This window comes from Lepidochelys kempii, chromosome 18 (genome assembly GCF_965140285.1).
Source record: "Lepidochelys kempii isolate rLepKem1 chromosome 18, rLepKem1.hap1, whole genome shotgun sequence".
NCBI lineage: Eukaryota > Metazoa > Chordata > Testudines > Cheloniidae > Lepidochelys > Lepidochelys kempii.
The window spans coordinates 10120950-10139638 of record NC_136397.1 but is presented as its reverse complement, the minus strand read 5'-3'; the positions used below and the strand labels follow the sequence as shown (position 1 = coordinate 10139638).

The window sequence follows — 18689 nt, the reverse complement described above, 5'->3', positions numbered from 1 at the left end:
CCTGGATGAGTCCCCTGTGGATGGGATGACCTGCCCTAGGAAAATTGAATAGAAGGGCAGGCTGCATGAAGACAAGCCCTGAGCAGAAGGGTGAGTCCTGATGAAGATGTTTTTGAGTTCATTGTATGCATAGAATCATAGGCTTACATGGGACCGCAAGGGTAATCTTGCCTAACCCCTGCCAAGATGCAGGATTTGTTGTGGCTGAACCATCCATGACAGATTCCCTTCTCTTTGGACTTTAATACCCTGAAAGGGGTGGGACTGAGGGGGCCAGAGAGCTAAAGCACCACTGCACTGGACCCACAACCAACCGTCCCAGACTCCAGGACAGGGTGAGTAGTGCCCCGTTGGGCCACTGTAAAAGCAGACCCTGTCCCACTTCTCTTCCCAGCACCCCGTGCCACAGGCAAGCATCACTCCTATTCTGCAGATGGGGAAATCAGGCATGGGGTAGGGTAAGTGACTTGCCCATGGTCACATAAAAGCCTAGGGTTGAACGGGGGACTGAACCAGGGTCCCCTGAGTCTAAATCCAGTGCCTGGTGCACTAGGCTGTTCTGCAGGTGAGGATACTGGGAGGCACTCAGAACCTCACAAAGTTGAAGGAGCCTCAGCTGAGCAGGGCCCAATCCTGGCAGCCCAATAAGCATGGGACTCCCAATGACTTCAGAGAGAGCTTTGCAAGGGAAGCCTTGGTAAACAGGACACTGAGAGTAGATCTACATTTCAATGCAAGGCCAGGGTTAATGACACTTGAGAGAGCAGACGCTGGGTTTGAGACCCCAGGGCTTGAGCACATATACTGATTGCCAACCCCAGGTAAAGAATATTTTAATCTGGGTCCAAACTCGGGGTTCTGGGGTCTACACTGCAGTAGGCAGACCCGAGTCCAACCAATTGTATCCCAGACTTCCTAGCACCCTCCCAAAATGTGACCACTCTCACTCTTTGTGGGTGGCACAGTGTGGGAAAGCTTGACTGCCCAGAGGGCATGTTACAGGAAGTTTGAACAGTCCGCCAACACAGCCTGCCGAGCCATCGTTTTGGTCTGTGCACTTCCAGCAGCCAGAGCCAGCAACATGGAGAAGGTGCCATTTCAAGCACTTCTCTTGCTTGGGCTTTCACTCCCATTTCAGGATGCAGGCAGAGCTTCCACGAGACACTGGTGGGCATTTCGGCAGCTTTTTCTGACCCACAGAAGGCACCGGACAGATCTAATGATGGAGCAGGAGCGGAAGGATGCGGACATGGCAGACTTGAACTGGCTGATGTTGGTCACTTGGTACAGCCATTCATGCCCACTATGTGGACCGACGCTTCTGGAGCAGGGCCGTAAGCACAGGCTGATGGGATCACAACATCCTGCAGACTGCAGTGACCAGCCATGGGTCCAGAACTGTTGCATGAAGAAAGCTATATTTCTGCAGCTCTGTGAACAGATCCAACCCTCCAGCATAAAGGGTAGCCAGGCTGGTCCAGAAGTGGGTTGATATCACCATCTGGAAGCTGGCTATCCCGTGCTGCTACAGGTCCATTGCCAACCAGTTTGAGACTGAAAAGTCGATGGTGGGTAAAATGGTGGCAGAGATTTCTGAGGCAGTTAGGGGTGTGGTTGACCCCAAGATGGCAGGCATAAAAGATACTCCTGAAGTAATTACCGGCTTGTTTCCAGACTGCGCCGGGGCCATTGATGGGATCCGAGTGCCCATACTTTGCCCTTCTCAAGGAGCACAAGTACAGAAACTGCAAAGGGTGTTTCTCCACTGTTATGCAAACCCTCGTGGACAACAGAGGGCGATTTATGAACGTAAGGGTTGCCGGCACTGGAAAAGTTCATGATGCCAGGGTTTTGGGGTTTCTTTGGCAATTGGGAGTCTACATTCATGGACACACTGAGTCACGATTCCCGCCACGTGACATTGTCATAAATGGCGTCACTGTCCCCACTGCTATGCTGGAGGACCCCGTGTGCCCCTTTTTGTGTTGGCTTTTGAAACCAGCCCCTGATCTCGGAGGCAAAAGAAGGTTTAAGTCCACTCCCGGCAGATGGAGAATGGTGGTTGAATGAGTTTGGCAGGCTGAAATCCCGTTGGAGATGTCTACAGAACCATTTGGATTCCGGTGACACTAATGCTGTCCGCCTCACTGTGGCTTGTTTTGCTCGTCACAGTCTTTGTGAAGCCAGAGGTGAGCCATTTCCCCCTGAATGGGCCTATGGCAGCGAGGGGCCGCTGACCCGTTACACTCAGCCAGAAAGTGCTCCTGCCAGAGTCGCAGCTGGATGCACCCAGGCAACAGGCGTCAGGGATGCTTTGTGCTCCCACCTTATGGACTTGCGTGGGTCAATGGAAGAGAGAGAACAGTACCTTTATGAATGTGCTTATGGCGGGGAGTGGGGGGGTGCTGATTGCTTGTGCAGGCTGTGGGGTGAGACAGGGTGTAACAGGCCTTCCTGGCTCCCTGCTGGAGGCCCAATGCTCCTACTACACCCCAACCCAGGAAGGAGCAGTGGAGGTGGGCCCTCCAGGCCTGCCTAGAAAGGCTGCACGGAAGCAGCCAATCAGAGCCCAGCAGGCTCAGCTAAAAGGAGCTGCAGGACCTTCGGGGGGTCAGTTCTTGGCTGGGACCAGAGGGAGGAAGGAAAGAAGGGGGCTCCCCTCTGGCCACAGGCACTCAGCTGGTTGTTATTGGACCTGGGAGAGCGAGGGCCTAGGAACTCTAACCCAAAGGTAGCAGGTGGAGGTCAAGGGAGCGGGCGGGAAGAGGCCCAGGGAATGCAGCAGCAGCTAACTGAAGGGAGCCATACGTTGCTGCTGTTTATAGGGTCCCAGGGGTGGAACCCGGAGTAGCGGCGGGACAAGGCTTTAGAAGCCAGAATGAAGGGCTGGATTTAAAGGACCCAGAGATGGGGCTGAAGACCCTGCTGAGGGCAGGCAGCCAGTTTGTTGACTCATCGATACCTGGGAAGGGGTTCATTTTTGAGCGTGTGACTTGGCCAGAGGACTGAGTCACTGAAGACCCGCCTAGCAAGGTCAGCCACCACAAGGGGTGCCAGGAGTGGGGGAAAGGATCACAGTACTTCTCCCAGCCACTAGGAGGCACTCAGGAGGTGAGTGTCACCTGTCACGGGGGTTGATGGTCATACATTTTATTCTTGAATTACGTGACCACTCATGAAAGGGGATGTGGAGACAGTATGGATTGATGTAAATAACCGATGTAAGGATAGATGTACATAGCTGGATTGAGACATGGGTTTTGCATGCCACTTCCCTGCTGTCCCTGATCATGTGTTTGCCTTTATTATTTGAAATACACATTACATGCTGTGTTGCAGTGATGGCAATAAGATTTCTTTATGAAATCAAAACTTTTATTTTGACACATTTATTGGACAAGTACAATATGAAACCGTTGCAGGGCAGGCCAGTTGCCCTTAACACCCCAAAACACCAGCAACACCCAAACCTTTAAAAGTTACCACGAATAAAGCACATAAACACACGCAAACAATGAAACTAGGTACAAGACAACCCCACCTACTACTGCATCTCCCGTGAGCCCCCTATTCTCCTTTCCCTGTTTGCCATGGGGGCACGGGGACGTGTCCACTGGAGAGGGGTTCAGCAGTGAGGACTGCATGGGGCACATTTGCCCTATTCAGCCACTCATAGGGCCCTACTGCATGGGCCACCCAGCCATGGAGTTGTCCAAGCTGCTCCTGGAGTGCAGGGCACCACAGAGGGGATGCAGCCCATGGTCCAGGCACAGCAGCAGCTGGCAACCTTGAAGCCATTAGAGACAGCAGCTGCTCAAACAATTCTGCCTGTCCAGAACGCCGACCATAAATTAATCCCGGAAACGCTTCCTCTTGGAACAATCCGCGAAGGTCCAGTGAGCCAGGCTTCTGCATGTGGGCGAGCTGTGGAGATATTGCAAGCTGGAGATGCTGAGGAGCCTAGAAGAAGACAAGACACACACGGTTATTGTCCTGAATAGCTCAGTGCAGGAGCAGAAGGAAAAAAATCACTTTGGAATTTCCAGAACAGAAAATGTTACTTTTTGAGACTGAACTTCATTACCTTGGCAGAGGGCTGCTCAGACCACAAAAGCTTCCAGCACCCAGCCGGATTCATCGCCGTGAAAGCAGTGCTGAGAGAATGGGAAATTCGAAACCACAATTTTAAAAAAAAATGGAATTTAGGGGGAGGTTGGTGACAGCGCTTCTCTATCATTTCAGACATTACACATTTTGGAACAGTCCTTGTGGTGCCCGACTGGCAAAGTGAGATGTGCTTCAAAGCTGATGGTGGAATACTGAGCACGGATGCCACTGAAACAGTCACACGCAGGGTGACGGGACTGCACGGCTGCGAGTGGAGTGGGCCGGTGAGCTACCAAGGCGACCTTGAAAAATACACCCCTGAAATGGGACTGCTTCTCTGGAGTTCCTGCTTTGGGAAAAGTTTGCGGCTATCAGCATCCAGGACTGGGTCAGAATTCACGGGGGAATCAACAGGATGCTGCATTTGTATCCGCATGGCTTAGTGCCTCCCCACAACCTCCAGTGCAGCCTGTTAGGACTGCGTGGAACCACACAGACAACCCTTCTGCCATCCCCCTTCCGCTTGGCTGAATTCCACCCCCCAGGCAGATTTGGGACGAATGGTTTTGTCACCCAGGGACTGCATGGACTACATTTTACAGAACTGGACTACATTTGAACCTCTGCCCATCCCCCTCGCCACCTGTACAGTTCCGTCTCTTCAAGTGGCTCGTCACCTCGTGGGTTGGGCCGAGCGGCCTACATACAGGGAAGGTAATACAAGGTTCTTATTTTAACAAACCAGAATGAACTAGCAAAAATGTGCACCTTCCCAGGAAAACGTTACTTCTATGTGCTTATTTTACTGTTTGCATTTCCCAGTCTCCAGTTTGAATTCCCCGTAGCGGTGGGGGCGGGAGGGGAAGGATGCCAGGGCGCTGGCATGCAATCCAACATTAGTGGATGCACGTTGCTACCCCGGGCGTATAAGGTCTTTCGCATTGGTTCACAGAAGGGAAATCCCTCCCAATCCTATATTAATAAACACAAAAATGGAGCCAGAAACTTACCAGGCTCTGGGGCAGTTTCTCGCTCTCTCCCGTTTGGGCTGTCGGTTCTGCGGCAGGCTGTTCCTCTCGGTGGGGGGGGGGGGGGGGGTAGGACAAAGCTCCACTGAGAATGGCCCCGGGATGTGCTGCAGCTGCTCCTGCAGCAAAGTCTCCTCTGGAATCAGTTTCATGAGCAGAGTCACTTCATTTGCCTCATTCGGCGCCTGCTGCTGGCGCCCATCAATTTCCGTGCTGGCTTCTGGGGCTCGCAGGGCGCCACCCCAACTGACCAGGTGATCATGTCCCGCCAGTGGCTTTGGTGCTCGACGCAGTCCCCAGCATTTGATCAAACTCATCACAAAACAGGCACAGTGTCAGCGAGCTGCCAGAGGTGCAGTTGTGGTCCCTGGTTTTCAGGTACTTGGTCTTCAGCCAGTTACTCCATTCCCTGCACTGGTCACCAGCCCAGTAAATTTCCAGCCTCGCCAGCTTTTTCGCTCTTTGGGGGTATGAATGGTCATTCCTGGTACTTTGACTGAAATCAGTTGTTTTGCTGGCCTCGCTCCAGAGACTAACCGAAATCTGGCGGTGTTCCCGCGACAACGGGTGCAGTGCGTTTTGTGACGGACTTCTGGTCGGGATCCATTGCAAATGCCCAAGGTTCTCCTAAGGTGTGTTTGCAGCTCAGAGGTCAGAATAAAATGGAAGGGTTAAATGCCGAGCTGCTGTACGAGAGCAAGGGTGGGGAGCTTCCATTTCCCTGGAGTTGACTGGCAAGTCGTGGGAGAGAGGGGACAAAGGAAGTCGGCCCACTGAATTGTGGGATACTTTTGGCAGACTCCAGGGACCCGAGCCTGGAGGGGGGACTGTATCTACACTGCAAAACAATAGGGCTTGAAACCTGGATCCCACCTTGACTTGGGCTTGAACCTTCCCTTGAGGGGTCGTAGGACCCTGGGTCTGAGCCCAAGTCCGAGAGATTTGTGTGTAGACAGAAGGGGGGTTAGGACTTGAGCCTGAGTCAGAGCCCAGGTTTACGTTGCAGTGTAGACACCCCCTCAGTCACAATTGCTCTGCCTCAGCTGGGGAAGATATTTCATCTGTCCCATACCTTCCCCCACTCCCTTCACCCTTATCCAATTACAATAAACTCATCAGATCTCCTCAGCTGCCAGTTGATTCCAGAGCAGTTGTCTCATAATCCTGCTAGCTAATGAGCATTCAAACCATTTGCATAACAAAATGAAGAAGGGAAATTAATGACCATTTACTGCTGAAGTATCCATGTTAATTCATTTAAACAAAGAGGTGCTCAATGTCATGCTCTCAGGAGCGGCAATTCTAGCCTGTAATCTACCAGGACACTCGACTCAATGGCTCCTCCGTTAGAGTCATGTATATAGGGGATGGAAAGCCCTGTGTAGCCATAACTTTGCCACGGCACCATCCATACTTAGCTGCTCTGTTGCCAGTATGATCACGCCTCCAGTCCCCCCTAGGCATGCAGGTGGGATTCATATTGGAAAATGGTTCTGGAGTCAGACACCCACTGGATAATCTGACAGGCTCAAGACACAGAATCATCAGGCAGGCATCTGAGCAGCAGCGTGGGAAGTTCGTATCCTTCCACCTGCCGCACTCAGAATGGAATTACAGGAGAAGCCTGCAGCGTAATACAGACGAGGCTCTAATCATTGCATCTAATTGCACAGGAAAGAAAAGAACTACAAGACAATTGTCAACATGTCTTACATGTAATGAACAATTGCAACAACAACCCAGAAAACTGTCATTGTGACAGCCTGAGGAGGCACAGGACACGTGGGACCGGGCGCTAGGATAGATCACAACGCTGGTGCTGATAGTGTCTCCCTGTGTGACCTTGGGCTGCAGTTTTTAAAAGGGGCCACTGATTTGGAATGCCTCCGAGTTAGGTGTTTGACTTGAGTACCCCCAATTCCAGTGGACTCCCCCTGCACAGCTACACTGCATGTCAATGTGCCACCACTGTGTCTGCAAATCAAGGAATTGCATTAAAGGGACCTGACCGCAAGTAGCCCTTTGTGCGTGCTGTTACCCATTCTGCAGGAGTCCACACTGGAACCGACCACCTGTGCAGATACAGTGAATATTTATTTAGCAATCTAAGGTGTTTGTCATATAACTAAATTGTTCTGATAATTATTGTAAGTAATGGAATTAATACAATAATAATAGAACCCTAACTATATATAATATACTATAATACTATACTAATGATTATAAAACCTAATTCTGTGACTGAGTTTCACCCCATGTTCAGTGAAGCAGAACTACAGACCATTTCTGCCTTCATCAGCCTTAAGCCCCTGTTAGGACATGTCTTCACAACAGAGTTAAACCAAGCACTTACCTGGGTTTTATCCCGGGGCAAAGCTCTCTACAGTCCAAACACAAAAACCTTCTGCCCAGGTTAGGAGGTGCTTTAACCCCTGGCTAGCTGATGTGGCTTGAGAGTCCTCCGGTGCCTTCCCACAGTTCCCCCCACGAAGGGCAAAGTTTCCCGCAATTGACACAACTGTCTGGGAAAAGATCCTAAAGCATCTCAGCACAAGGTGCCATGGGCTCTGCCCCCAGACACGCATGCTGAGTGCAGAAACAGGGAGAACACAGTCACTTGGGCAGGGCTTTGCTGTGGGGCTGCTCACACCCGGGCTAGGCTAACCCAGGCACTGAGACCCACTGGGCTAACTCTGCACCCTCAGAGGCAGGTTACTGGACTGCAGGGATTGCTGGTCCCATGTGATATGTGTTGGGAGGAACATATGTAACCAGAGCTCCGTGGTCCATTCCCAGAGGAACCCCATGCTGCTGCTGCCTCTTCTAACCCCACATGGGAAGGTCCCCTCCAGTCCTGGATAAAAACCACAGCTCCTGGCAAACCCCTTTTCCTTCTCACCTTTTTCTCGGCACTGGGGTCCTTCTTGATCCCTTTAATGAAATCATTTCTCCCCTTCAGGTGTTGCTCATATGCTGTAGGGGTCATGTCGCCCTCTTCCATCAAGACGTGAGGCATATGGGGCTCTGGAAGGTCAGCAGGACAAGCAGAGAACAGCCTTAGAGTGTTTGCAAGAGACGCTGAGGGGCAGAAGTGGGAGACTGCAGCATTCGAGCTGGTGTAAAACCGACAGACCCCGGTCGGTGGCAGGCGGGGTCAAATCTGGGGCCTTTGGAGCTTAGTGCATGGGCCTTTACTGCATGAGCTAAAAGCCACATGGCTGCTAGCTAAGACTGTAGAACAAACTCATTAATCTCTCTCTCTAAGAGGTCTCGGTGCCACTAGATGGGACAGAACCCCGCACCCAGGAGGTGTGTGGGTGACACTGGCACCTGGGGACTCTGGGACAGCAACAGGCACATCCCAGTATGTTCAGAGATTTAGTTCACATAGCTGGCCCAACGTTTACCACACGAAAGAGGTATTTACCTCCAACATGCAAAGACAGAGCTAATGGCACCTGCTGCCCAGACAATGGAATGGGAGGGACCCCCAGAAAGGGGGCGAATAGCAGACAGAAAGCACAGGCCACCTACCGCTCGGATGGATTAATATTTCCACCGGTCTGTCGAAAGTGTGTTTGTTGGCCAGCGTGATCATGATGCTCTTGGCGGAGCGGGCAGAGGGGTCAGCGTCGGCTCGGATCTCGTGTGTGGGGCTTTCCACTCCTGCGCAGGAAAGAGGGATGTGACGCGGGTATGTGGTGGGTGGAGAAGCTGTTCAGTGAAGCTAGAATTCAGGGGGGGGGCTGGGGCTCAGAGGGCCAGCGGGGGAAACCAGAGACAGTTTCTGTGCAGAGATGGAGGTACGGCATAAAGGAACCAGGAGGGTTGAATAAGGATCTGTGTGTGCCTATGTGTCTGATCTCCTGTCTACACTCAGGTGCCCAGTTTACCAAGTGACAGTGCAGGGTGCTGAAGCGTCATTTGCAGAAGTGCAGCCCCAGGAAGAAATAGCAATCCGTGGTGGGAGGGAGATGGTATCGCCCGCTCATCAGCGCTGCAGCTGGCAGACAAACAGCTGGTGCCATGGCAGGGTTAACGTGCTGAAACTGACTCTGTGTGGAGGGCTGTTGCCAAAGTTTAGAGGGGGTTGTCAAGCGGACTTGGCTTCAAGGGGCAGCCCTGGTGCTCTCACCTGCGAGTACACAGGGCCCCCGGATCTCCAGGTGGAAGCTGAACTCGTACTCAGTGGGGTTGGTGGCCTCCCTCTCCAGCAGCTGGGCCAGACAGAACTTGTTAGCTGGATCCAGGCTCCCAGCTCCACAGGAATGTCGATCTCTGCTGAGGAGATGACACCAAGTCAAAGCTGCAAAACCTGGGCCTGCCCCGTGCCCTGCACTGCAAACACAGCCCCGCGGCTGGGGGTAAAGCAACTGGCAGCTTCCCTGCCTCCCGCGGCAGCTCCTAATGCAGCCAGCAGCTTGTTTCTGCAGGGCTGTGGGCCTAGACAGGAGCCCACCAGCCCCAGCTCCTCTCCTCTCCAACTCAGCCCCAGCAGCTCATGCATCTCAGCCCCTTGGACTCAGCCCCAGGAGCATGTTGGGTGAGCAGGGGGCTGGGGCAGGATGCACCAGCGGGGCACAAAGCAAGAGAGCAAGGCAGATAAAAAGATGAAGATGAGAGCTGGGAAAGGAGAGACAGACAAGGAGATGGCTAAAGAGTGGCAGCTGGGGCACAAGAGGGGAGCTGAGGGCAGAAGTGGGGAGCTGCGGTGTGCCAATCAACCAGTCTGTTGCAAGGGAGGCTGCTGATAAGAAATGGTGGGGCCCACTGAGCTAGGGAAAATGGGCTTTCATAGAAACGTTCCAATGGCACGTGGCCTGACCTTCAGCTCCTCATAATGTAGGAGGAATTTAAGCCCAACCCTCCAAGCCCAACCAGCCCCCTGCAGGTATAGATAGGAGGGGCCAGGGCTACTCCAGAGAAGGCTGCTGGAGGGATGGGGGCACTTCTACAGCCCTCAGCACCATAGCATCTGAGCCACTCCTCAAAAGCAAACCCGCTCGGAGACTCTGGCTCCCCCTTACGCTCGGAGCTGGTGTCCAGAGAGGCTGGTGCTTTCCATGCCACACTGGGGCACCTTGGGGACACACACGGCTGGGAGAAGGACCCTCACGGCACCGCTCGGGAGAGTCTGCAGCTCCGAGGAGGTGCTGATGAAAACGGACACACTTTCCAGCGGAGGGATCACACCCAGGTTAGCCACAAAAACGATTCGCTCCAAATCCTCATCCAGCGCAATCCTTCCTGCACAGAGAGGTCACGCGGGAGAGATGCTCTGGGTAGACACCAGAGAGGATGCTCCTCTCTGAGGCCATGTCACTGTCCAGGTCTCCCTCCTCGTGCACCAGCCCCTGGTATTTGTTAATCAAATACTAGACAACCCACAGCAACATCCCAGTATCATCAGGTGCATTAGAAGGGCTTCCACAGCCATCCTGCTCTGGGCTGAGATCAGGGAAGGAGACTTGCTCGTCTCTTTGCCGTGACTCAGAAAGGGCCTGATCCAAACCCCCTGAAGTTAATGCGTTTTTCTAGACTCATATGCTGGAACTTCCAGAACTAATGGAGCCTTTAAAAGCAACTAGAACCAACTCTGATTTTCAGATCTTTTGCTGCCAGTGGTAAATGCATGCAATGACTTTTCCTGTCCCCAAAGGGACCACGCCACTTCTGTTCAGTACACGTGCTCCTGACACCACATCACGAGCCTGCATAACGGACAGCCCCTCTGCGATTCCTCTTCCCCTGCCCACTCCTCCCCTGGACCATTCAAACCACAAAGGACTCCTTACCGCTGCCATCCTGAGCTCTTCCACTGGGGAGGCTGCCGCAGTCCAAGTAACAGTCGTCTATTTTGGCTTTGTCTTTGATCTGCACGGTCACAGCCCGCCTGGAAACGACAGCTTCGAACCCAACCACAGTGGTGTACTCATCCAGTGGGTAGACAAAGAGACCTGCCAAAGGGAAGGCTCTTAGAACAGCTGCCCTAGGGGGGAGGTTTCCAACCAGTCTCCACCAACGGTCCCGTGCTCTGGTGTGGTGGCCAAGAGGAGACACACCCTGTTAAAGGTTCCTTCCTCTGGCACCACCAGCCGCAGGAGCAAACACTGGGAGAAGCAAGGAGCCCGGAACTGTAAGCAAAAAACACGAGGGGCCCGATCCTCTCCCAGCTCCAGCACCTTTGCTGTTCAAAGAGGCCAGAATTTGGCCACAGCTCCTCTGCTGAGCTGTTGTGGAGGAGAGCTCAGCTGCCTCCTACTCCCAGCATGCCTCATGCACTTTGGCACATGTCAGAGGAGGGCAGGGACGTGGGCTGGGGAAGGGGCAGGCTGGAGTGCAGCTCTGCTTCACACATTCCCAGCAGGCACAGAGTCCCTTAGGGACCGTAGCCAGCAGTTGTAAGTTAGAAGAGCCTTTAGGCTGCTCTAACCTATGCCAGGGCTGGGGCCGGGGCTGGAGCTGCCATGTCTTGAGAATCAGGTGGCGGTAACTGACTCCCCAGTGCCCCCCACTATGCCAAGCGGTTCTCAGTTCAGGAGTGAATCTGGCCCTGTGACCGTACCGGTAGTAACTATTGTACCCTGTCCGTAAGGGGGAGGCTGCCAAGCTGGACTCAAGAGGCTGCCATTAACACCAGCTGTGACCAGTCTCCCATACGCACCCCTGAGCCCCATCCATGCCGCCTGCGCCCCAGGGAACAGAGCCTTACCTTCAAAAGGATGGACCTCCGGGTTGCCGTAGGTCAGGGAGGCAGTCATCCCAAAGGCATAGCCGCTGACGCAAGAGGTGACCTCGGAGGCTGTGAGGGGGAGGGGGGAGCTGCTTGTCCAGTTAATGAGCCCTGGCATCCTGCTTATGGGCTCTGGGGTAGCTTGGGTGTCAGGACCTGCGGCAGTCTGGAGAGAGGGGGGGAGGACATGAGACACCTGAGAGAGCCCTGACTGCTGGAGCCCAAAACACTCCCAGCACCTCAGACAGCCTTGGGGATAGGTAGCAGAGCTGCAGCTCGGATACAGGCCCTTGGCGGCATTAACAATCGGGGGCCTCCCACTCCCAGCAGTGTCTGCAGCCTCAAGGGCTCTGCAGGTACACGACTGTCCCAGAAGCCAGCGTGCAGGGCAGCCTGCACCGTCCCCAGCAGGACCTTCCTCTGGGGGTCTGTACAGAGTTGATAGCAAAAGGTTGAACTGAAGCGGCCTCGGTGCTGAAGACAGGAATCCAGGCAACCACTGGTTCCTAATCGCGTTCTGCTGAGCTTCCCTCTCTTCCCTTTGCACAGTGAGGATGGGCCACAGCAGCGCCAAGTGGGACAGGTGCGAGTAAAATGCCCCCCATGGGACCCTTCTGCCCTAAGCTGCACCTGTAACGTTATCTTTTCTAATGGGAGAGGAAGGCTTGTAGGGATAACTATGGGTAGAGGATGGTCCTGGATTTGGCACTGATGCCTCAGCCCCTTGCTGTGCCAACAGTGGCATGCATCTCGTGGACCTGGTAGGGGTAGAAAATGGCAATGGATCTTCCCCTGTACACTTGGGTACTAGAGAACAACTTTGTTCCTGCTTGATAATGAGGAATTCACTTCCTAACCGGTGACGGTGAATGACCAAGTCAGCCCGTGGCATGGAGATGAGTAAACCATTCCCACCATAATGGGAAAGACACCATGAATCCCCATTCCCGGACATGCGCTACAATACCTGGGAACATTGTAAAGTTAAATCTGCATGGACTGTACCAAGGACATGCTGATATTTCAGGGGCAGGATCAAACTTCCTTCCAGCAGCTGTGCTTCTGCTTATAGCTTTATATTGTGCAGAACTGGGTAACTTTCTCACACACACACCCCTCTGGTTTTTGTTTTCTTTTAAAGTGTAAAGTGTCTGCGTGATAACAAACTACAACCATGAAAGTTCTCATGAAAGAAAGAAACGTGTGGAGATAGACAGATATTCTTTTTGGCCTATCATTTCTTTGCCCATTACCAGACAGCAACACAATGCTGGCTATATTAATTCACCTTTTTCCCCTGAATTTCAGGGCAAATGCAATGACTCCTCTTCCCCACTCCCCAGGTCTCCACCTCACTCCTGCAAAGTGTGACTCAGTTCATTGCCTCCTTAGCAGAGCTGTTCATACTTAAACTTGTTGCCTCTAATGTTTCTGTTAATTAAATTTTCCTTGCAACTGTTCTTGCTGCCAGCCCAATCTCTGCTTTAGCTAATCTTCTCCCAGTATGTCCGTCAGCCGGAGGAATTCAGATAAGGATCTTGTGGGTACCTTTCTGTCCAGAACTCACCACACTCGCTCTCTATCAGGAATTCCCAGGGACAGCTGCAGCCTGACTGCTCCTTGGCTGGCTCTGGATGCTTTATGCAACACTCTGTGTGACCAAGGGGGAGCCAGCCACAGTGAAAGACATCAATTTACCTCTTGTTTCCTGGTCAACTCTGTGTTATTAAATGCACCTTTTGATGCAAATGTCCTGAAAGGCAAACACAACTAGCCATTAGGACCAGGAGCTCACCCGTGCCTTTCAGTGGAAACGCAGCAGAGCTAAGCTGGGCCAACTAGGGTGGGACATAAAGAACTAACCAGGAGTGACTGAGATGAGGATATGGACTTTAAGTACTAGCGAGGGCTAACCAAGATGGGGTACAGAACAAATGAAGCCAGCAAGATGGAGCTATGGGAACCATGGGGTTAATAAGGACTTTGCCAGGATGGGGCTACTTAGTAAGAACATAAGAACAACCATTCTGGGTCAGACCAAAGGTCCATCTAGCCCAGTGTCCTGTCTTCCTACAGTGGCCAATGCCAAGTGCCCCAGAGAGAATGAACAGAACAGGTAATTATCAAGTGATCCATCCCCTGTCACCCATTCCCAGCTTCTGGCAAACAGAGTCTAGGGAAACCATCCCTGCCCATCCTGGCTAATAGCCATTGATGGACCTAGCCTCCGTGAATGTATCTAGTTCTTTTTTGAAATGAGGACTGTTAAGCGATAGCAAGACTCTGAAAATATAACGAGAAATTAATAGTAACAATAAGGGCATCCTTATTTGAGGATCTCAAACTCAGACTGTAGTATGCCTCAGAACCTTCCTGGGATGCAGGTTCTATTATCCCTGGGCTACAGAGGTTCAGAGACTTACCCAAGTAGTCCGTGTCACACCTGGAACTAAAACCCAGTTTTGATTGCCAGGGCCCCGCTGTACCCACTATCTCCCACTTTCCGTGGGAAATTTGTAGTGGGAAGCATAGATGCTCCCCTGGTGCCTAACCTGCCAGAGAAGCTGCAGATCGATGTTTCTGCTTGGAGAGAAAACTTCGCTTGTGCCTGCGTGTGTGAGAGAGCGAGCCAGAGACTGTGGAAAGTCAGTGGCATTGGTGCAAAACAATGGCGGATGTCTGCACAATCGAGGCGGATGTCTGCACAATCGAGCTAGCTCGTGAAGCCGTGGCAGCATGGACTAGCCGTCTGAGTCATTTCCCAGGGTTCTGGATCTGTTTGTACAGCCCATACAGCACTACCATGCACTACCATGGCTTCACTGCGACCAGTACCCCAGCTAGTCAGATTACAGCTAGCTTGGGTGTGTCTACATGGGCTGCAATCACACCCCAGGACTTCAGTGAGAACATACCCTAAGAAACCCAGGAGCCTGCTGTGTGCAAGGATCCTGCTGGATGCTGTAAAGCCAGCAGTGTGGCAGGGGGAAAAGCCAGAGTAGTTGTGCGAGGATACTGAGGATAATCTAGCTACCCAGACACACCGTCTCCAGATAGCAAAGGCCAGTCAGGACATTGGGGACGTGAGATCTGCCAGTTTGGGAAGGCAGAAGGCTAAATCACCTGCAGTAAGGGAGGAAAATGGAAGAAAGAACTGAGTGAAAAAGGAAAATGGAAGGAAGGAGACAGGTTAGAAAGAAGGACAGAGGAATAAGCCAGGCCTGGCTGATGGGATTTCTGTGCTGTGCCACATTGGAGAGGTGGGTTCAGTCTCCAGTCCTGAGACCTGATTCCCCCATCACTTATACAAGTGCAGGTTCACTGGCTTCCGCAAAGCTACTCCTGATTTACACCAGGCCACGTGAGGTCAGAATCAGTGCCTGGCCTCCTCGTCTGAGCAGGTGGAAGCTGGGGAGGAGCTTGCCCCTAGGAAGGAGCAGCTGTAGCATAGCCAACAGTCTCTTCTGTGCCTGCTTAACCCCAGCCAGCCCAAAGGAGCCCTATGCGGTGAGGTGATAGGAGGCAGGACACGCTGTGTTAGAGACAAGAAGACTCCGTAGCAGCCTTGTCTCTCATCCTCCCAAAGGGCCAGACAGAGGGCGTGAGACAACGACAAGTGCAGGGAATTAGAAGAGGATGAGATCATTTATATTAGCTGCATCCATCACAACTTCTAGTGCCAGGGTTTGCTGATTCACAGTCCCTGAGAGCAGTAATCAAAGTTCTCTGGCCAGAGTGGAGGTACATGAGGGTCTGCAAGGAACACTGTCCCCAGCTACCTCAGAGAAGCAGGACAGCTTTGGTTCTCCTGCTGGGGGGTGGAGTGCAGATGGGTTCTCAAGGGCACACATAGATTGTCAGCTCTTTGGGGCCAGGACCGTCTCTTTTGTTCTGTGTTTGCACAGTGCCTAGCGCAATAGGGCCCCAAGTCTGGACGTGGGCTCCTAGACACTATGGTGACACAAACAATAACAATCCCATCTGGGGAGAAGGCTGGTGGCTGTAATTATTATTATGTGTAGTATGGCAGGACTTAGGAGCTGCATGCAGCATCAGGGCCCCATTGGGGTACGTGTTCACAATCCATATAGACAAGCCTGGGAGAAAGAGAGGTGTGATGGGATCTATAAACCCCACCCTGCAACTGCTAATGAAGGGTTAAGAGACCGTCTCAGCTGTGGCTAATTGGCAGACCAGCAACAGCTGGAGTAAGAGCTGCAGACGGAGCACAAAGCTGTGGCCAGGGAGCCTGAAGAGGACTCTGTATCAGCTGTGAAGTGGGTAGGAAGTGGCTAGCACCCCCACCCTGCTCCTGACAAAGCCCTGGAAGGAGTCACTCTGGGAAATGGGCCAAGGGCTGATGAAGGTAGGAAGGGGCCTAGGAAAACAGCAATGAATCTGAGGCAGTAGCCCTGTTTAGTGCAGGGTCCCTGGGCTGGAGCCCATAGGAGAGGGAGGATCTGTGCTTGCCTCCCTGCCAGCAGGAAAAGGGGTGTAAAAACCTTCCTCTTGCAAGGGGTTATGAGCTGCAGGGCCCAGGGTGGGCATAAGGTCGTTAGCCTGTCTAGTTATTGGACTCTGTAGGGGTGGGAACTGTAAGTGACCTGGCTGGAGGGTGAGTCCTGAGAAGGGGCAAACGGCCACAGGGGTCATCAGGTGTAGATGAGACTGCTGCGTCATGCTGGCCATGCGGCGGTGGACTGGCTGGTGAGTGACCCCTCCACAAGAGCTCCTCCTCCTTGCTTTATGGATGGGGAACTGAGGGGATGTCTACCCTGCAGTTAGATGCGGAGGCTGGCCCATGCCAGGTGACTTGGGCTCGCGGGGCCATTTAATGTGGGCCTAGGCATTTGAGCTCAGGCTGCAGCGTGAGCTCTGGGACCCTCGAGCCCCAGTCGGCTGGCATGAGCCAGCCATGGGTGTCTAATCGCAGTTTAGATGCACCCTGAGAGCGCAAGTGACTCTCACACATGGCGAGTCAGTGGCCAAGCTGAGCTCCTGCGTTCCCGGCCGCTGCCTTCACCACAGGGCTTCCCCCTGAAGAGAGGGGAGAAGGAGATGAGACGGGGGTGGGGGCTCCACCTATTCTCCTCCACCAGGGAGAATTTTTACAGAGGAAAATGATGAGAAAGATACTTCTACCCTGCACACCCATTGCTGAGAGATGATGCAAGGCATGAAAAGGCTTTCAGGCTGCCTCGCTGGTTTTCCCAACCTTTCCTGGTGGCTACGAGGGCTGGTGACTCCTACTAGCCTGGAGATCTAAAACCCCCGGAGCAGACACGACTCTGCCTGCCTGCAGTGGCTCTGTTCCCCGCCGCGGCTGTGGGCAGCTGAGTGCTAACAAAGGGCTCCTGCCGCTCAGTGCCATTGACTCGCACTCGATGGCTCTCAGTAGAGAAGGACGTTTCATCCCCCGGGGCCCAGCAGAGCAAAACACTCCTGGGCTCATTCGCAGTCAAGTGGGCAGCGGCGACAGCATTCCTGTAGCTGGCTTCAAACCCGTGCGCCCCGTCAGTCGTTCCCAGTCAGTGTCTTTCATTAGGCTCCTACTGGCTTCCCATTCCTCAGCCCATCCCGCTCCCTCCCAGGTCACACCAGTAGCTACAAGGAGCTTTGCTCTTCCAGAGGATGAGCCCTCTTTGTGGCTGTTACCAGAACTGAAACATGAACAAGTTTTACTAGCCAGTCCCAAGTGGCTTGGGACAGGCAATACCTCAGGCCCACAACACGGGCCTCCTTTCCCCAAGCCCAGCCTGGGAGCTAGGAAACCAGAGAGAACCACAAGGTCTGTCTGTGTCCTACAGCCTCGCTAAAGAAACCCCTTTCTAGGCATGACACCCAAGTCCTGCCTCTTATGAGGGGGATGCTCAAGCTGCAGCCAGGTCTGAATTGTGAGCACCAGCTTGGGAGCAACAGGTGCAAGTATTCAGATTGACCTGGCACTGGGAGACAACCTGCCTTTCTTCCACCTCCCCCATGAGCCCAGTAGTTCCCCCTCCCCCAGCCAAAACCCCGCTGTCTGACTCTGCACGTCCCTTTTCCCCTGCAGCAACTGTCCTGGTTTGTCACTGGGAGAATCTGGTTGCTGTAAGGAAGCTGGGAACCTACTGGAGAGGTGTGGGGAGAGCTGGGGGCAATGAGAAGGTTGCAAACAGGGGGAAGAGAGTCAGGGTCCACTGGCAGAACCGTGGAGATGGCACTCCAGAGAAACTGGGACTAGCTATGGATAGTTATTCAAACCGAGCCTCCATCCCTGCTGTATACAAGACTGTTTTTGTCCACTCCCTGCAGGAAGGCATTGGCATACTAGGGCTGCAGATTACCAGCTATTTAAAGCTCTCCTTGGAAAGAGGTGCCAAATCCACCTGCAAACATATTCAAACATATTCTGTTATGTGTTCAAGGGAAGGGGCTGTTAATGTGTTTTGAATAGGTTCAGTCTGTGGTCCCTCTCCTCCCAACCCGGAAGAAGAATTTAGGATCTTGGGGAAAACAGAGTCATCCCTGCTGCACGGGGCAGCAGATCCCTGTGCTACCAAGCATGAACACAAGCCACGGCCCCACCACCTCTGTGTTTGCCCATTTCCCCTCCTGTCCATTGCAGCCTTGTTGTTGCTAGAAACCCCCTGTGCGCTAGGCGCTGCACAAACTCATGGCGAGAGACAGCCCCTGCCCCAAAGAGTTCACCGGCTGAACAGCCCATAGAGCGGGAAAGTGACTCCCCCAAGGGCAGACAGCAGAACCAGTTTTAGAACACAGGTCTCTTGACTCAGGCCAAGTCTGCACTGCAGAGCTACATGGGTATAACGAGAAGATAT

At 53.0% G+C, this 18689-nt stretch overlaps 1 protein-coding gene across 2 annotated transcripts in view; it reads right to left on the bottom strand.

Moving 5' to 3' along the window:
- VWA5B1 (von Willebrand factor A domain containing 5B1) overlaps positions 1–18689 on the bottom strand; it is a 77707-nt gene that overhangs the window by 49992 nt on the left and 9026 nt on the right. For both annotated transcript variants that reach the window (XM_073316624.2, XM_078849314.1), the window contains exons 2-7: positions 11848–12034; positions 10931–11092; positions 10163–10382; positions 9271–9413; positions 8670–8801; positions 8035–8159 (exon numbers count right to left, since the gene is read on the bottom strand). In XM_073316624.2, the coding sequence (XP_073172725.2) occupies positions 8035–8159; positions 8670–8801; positions 9271–9413; positions 10163–10382; positions 10931–11092; positions 11848–11986 (921 nt within the window). In that variant the 5' untranslated portion in view covers positions 11987–12034. The remainder of the gene's footprint in view (positions 1–8034; positions 8160–8669; positions 8802–9270; positions 9414–10162; positions 10383–10930; positions 11093–11847; positions 12035–18689) is intronic.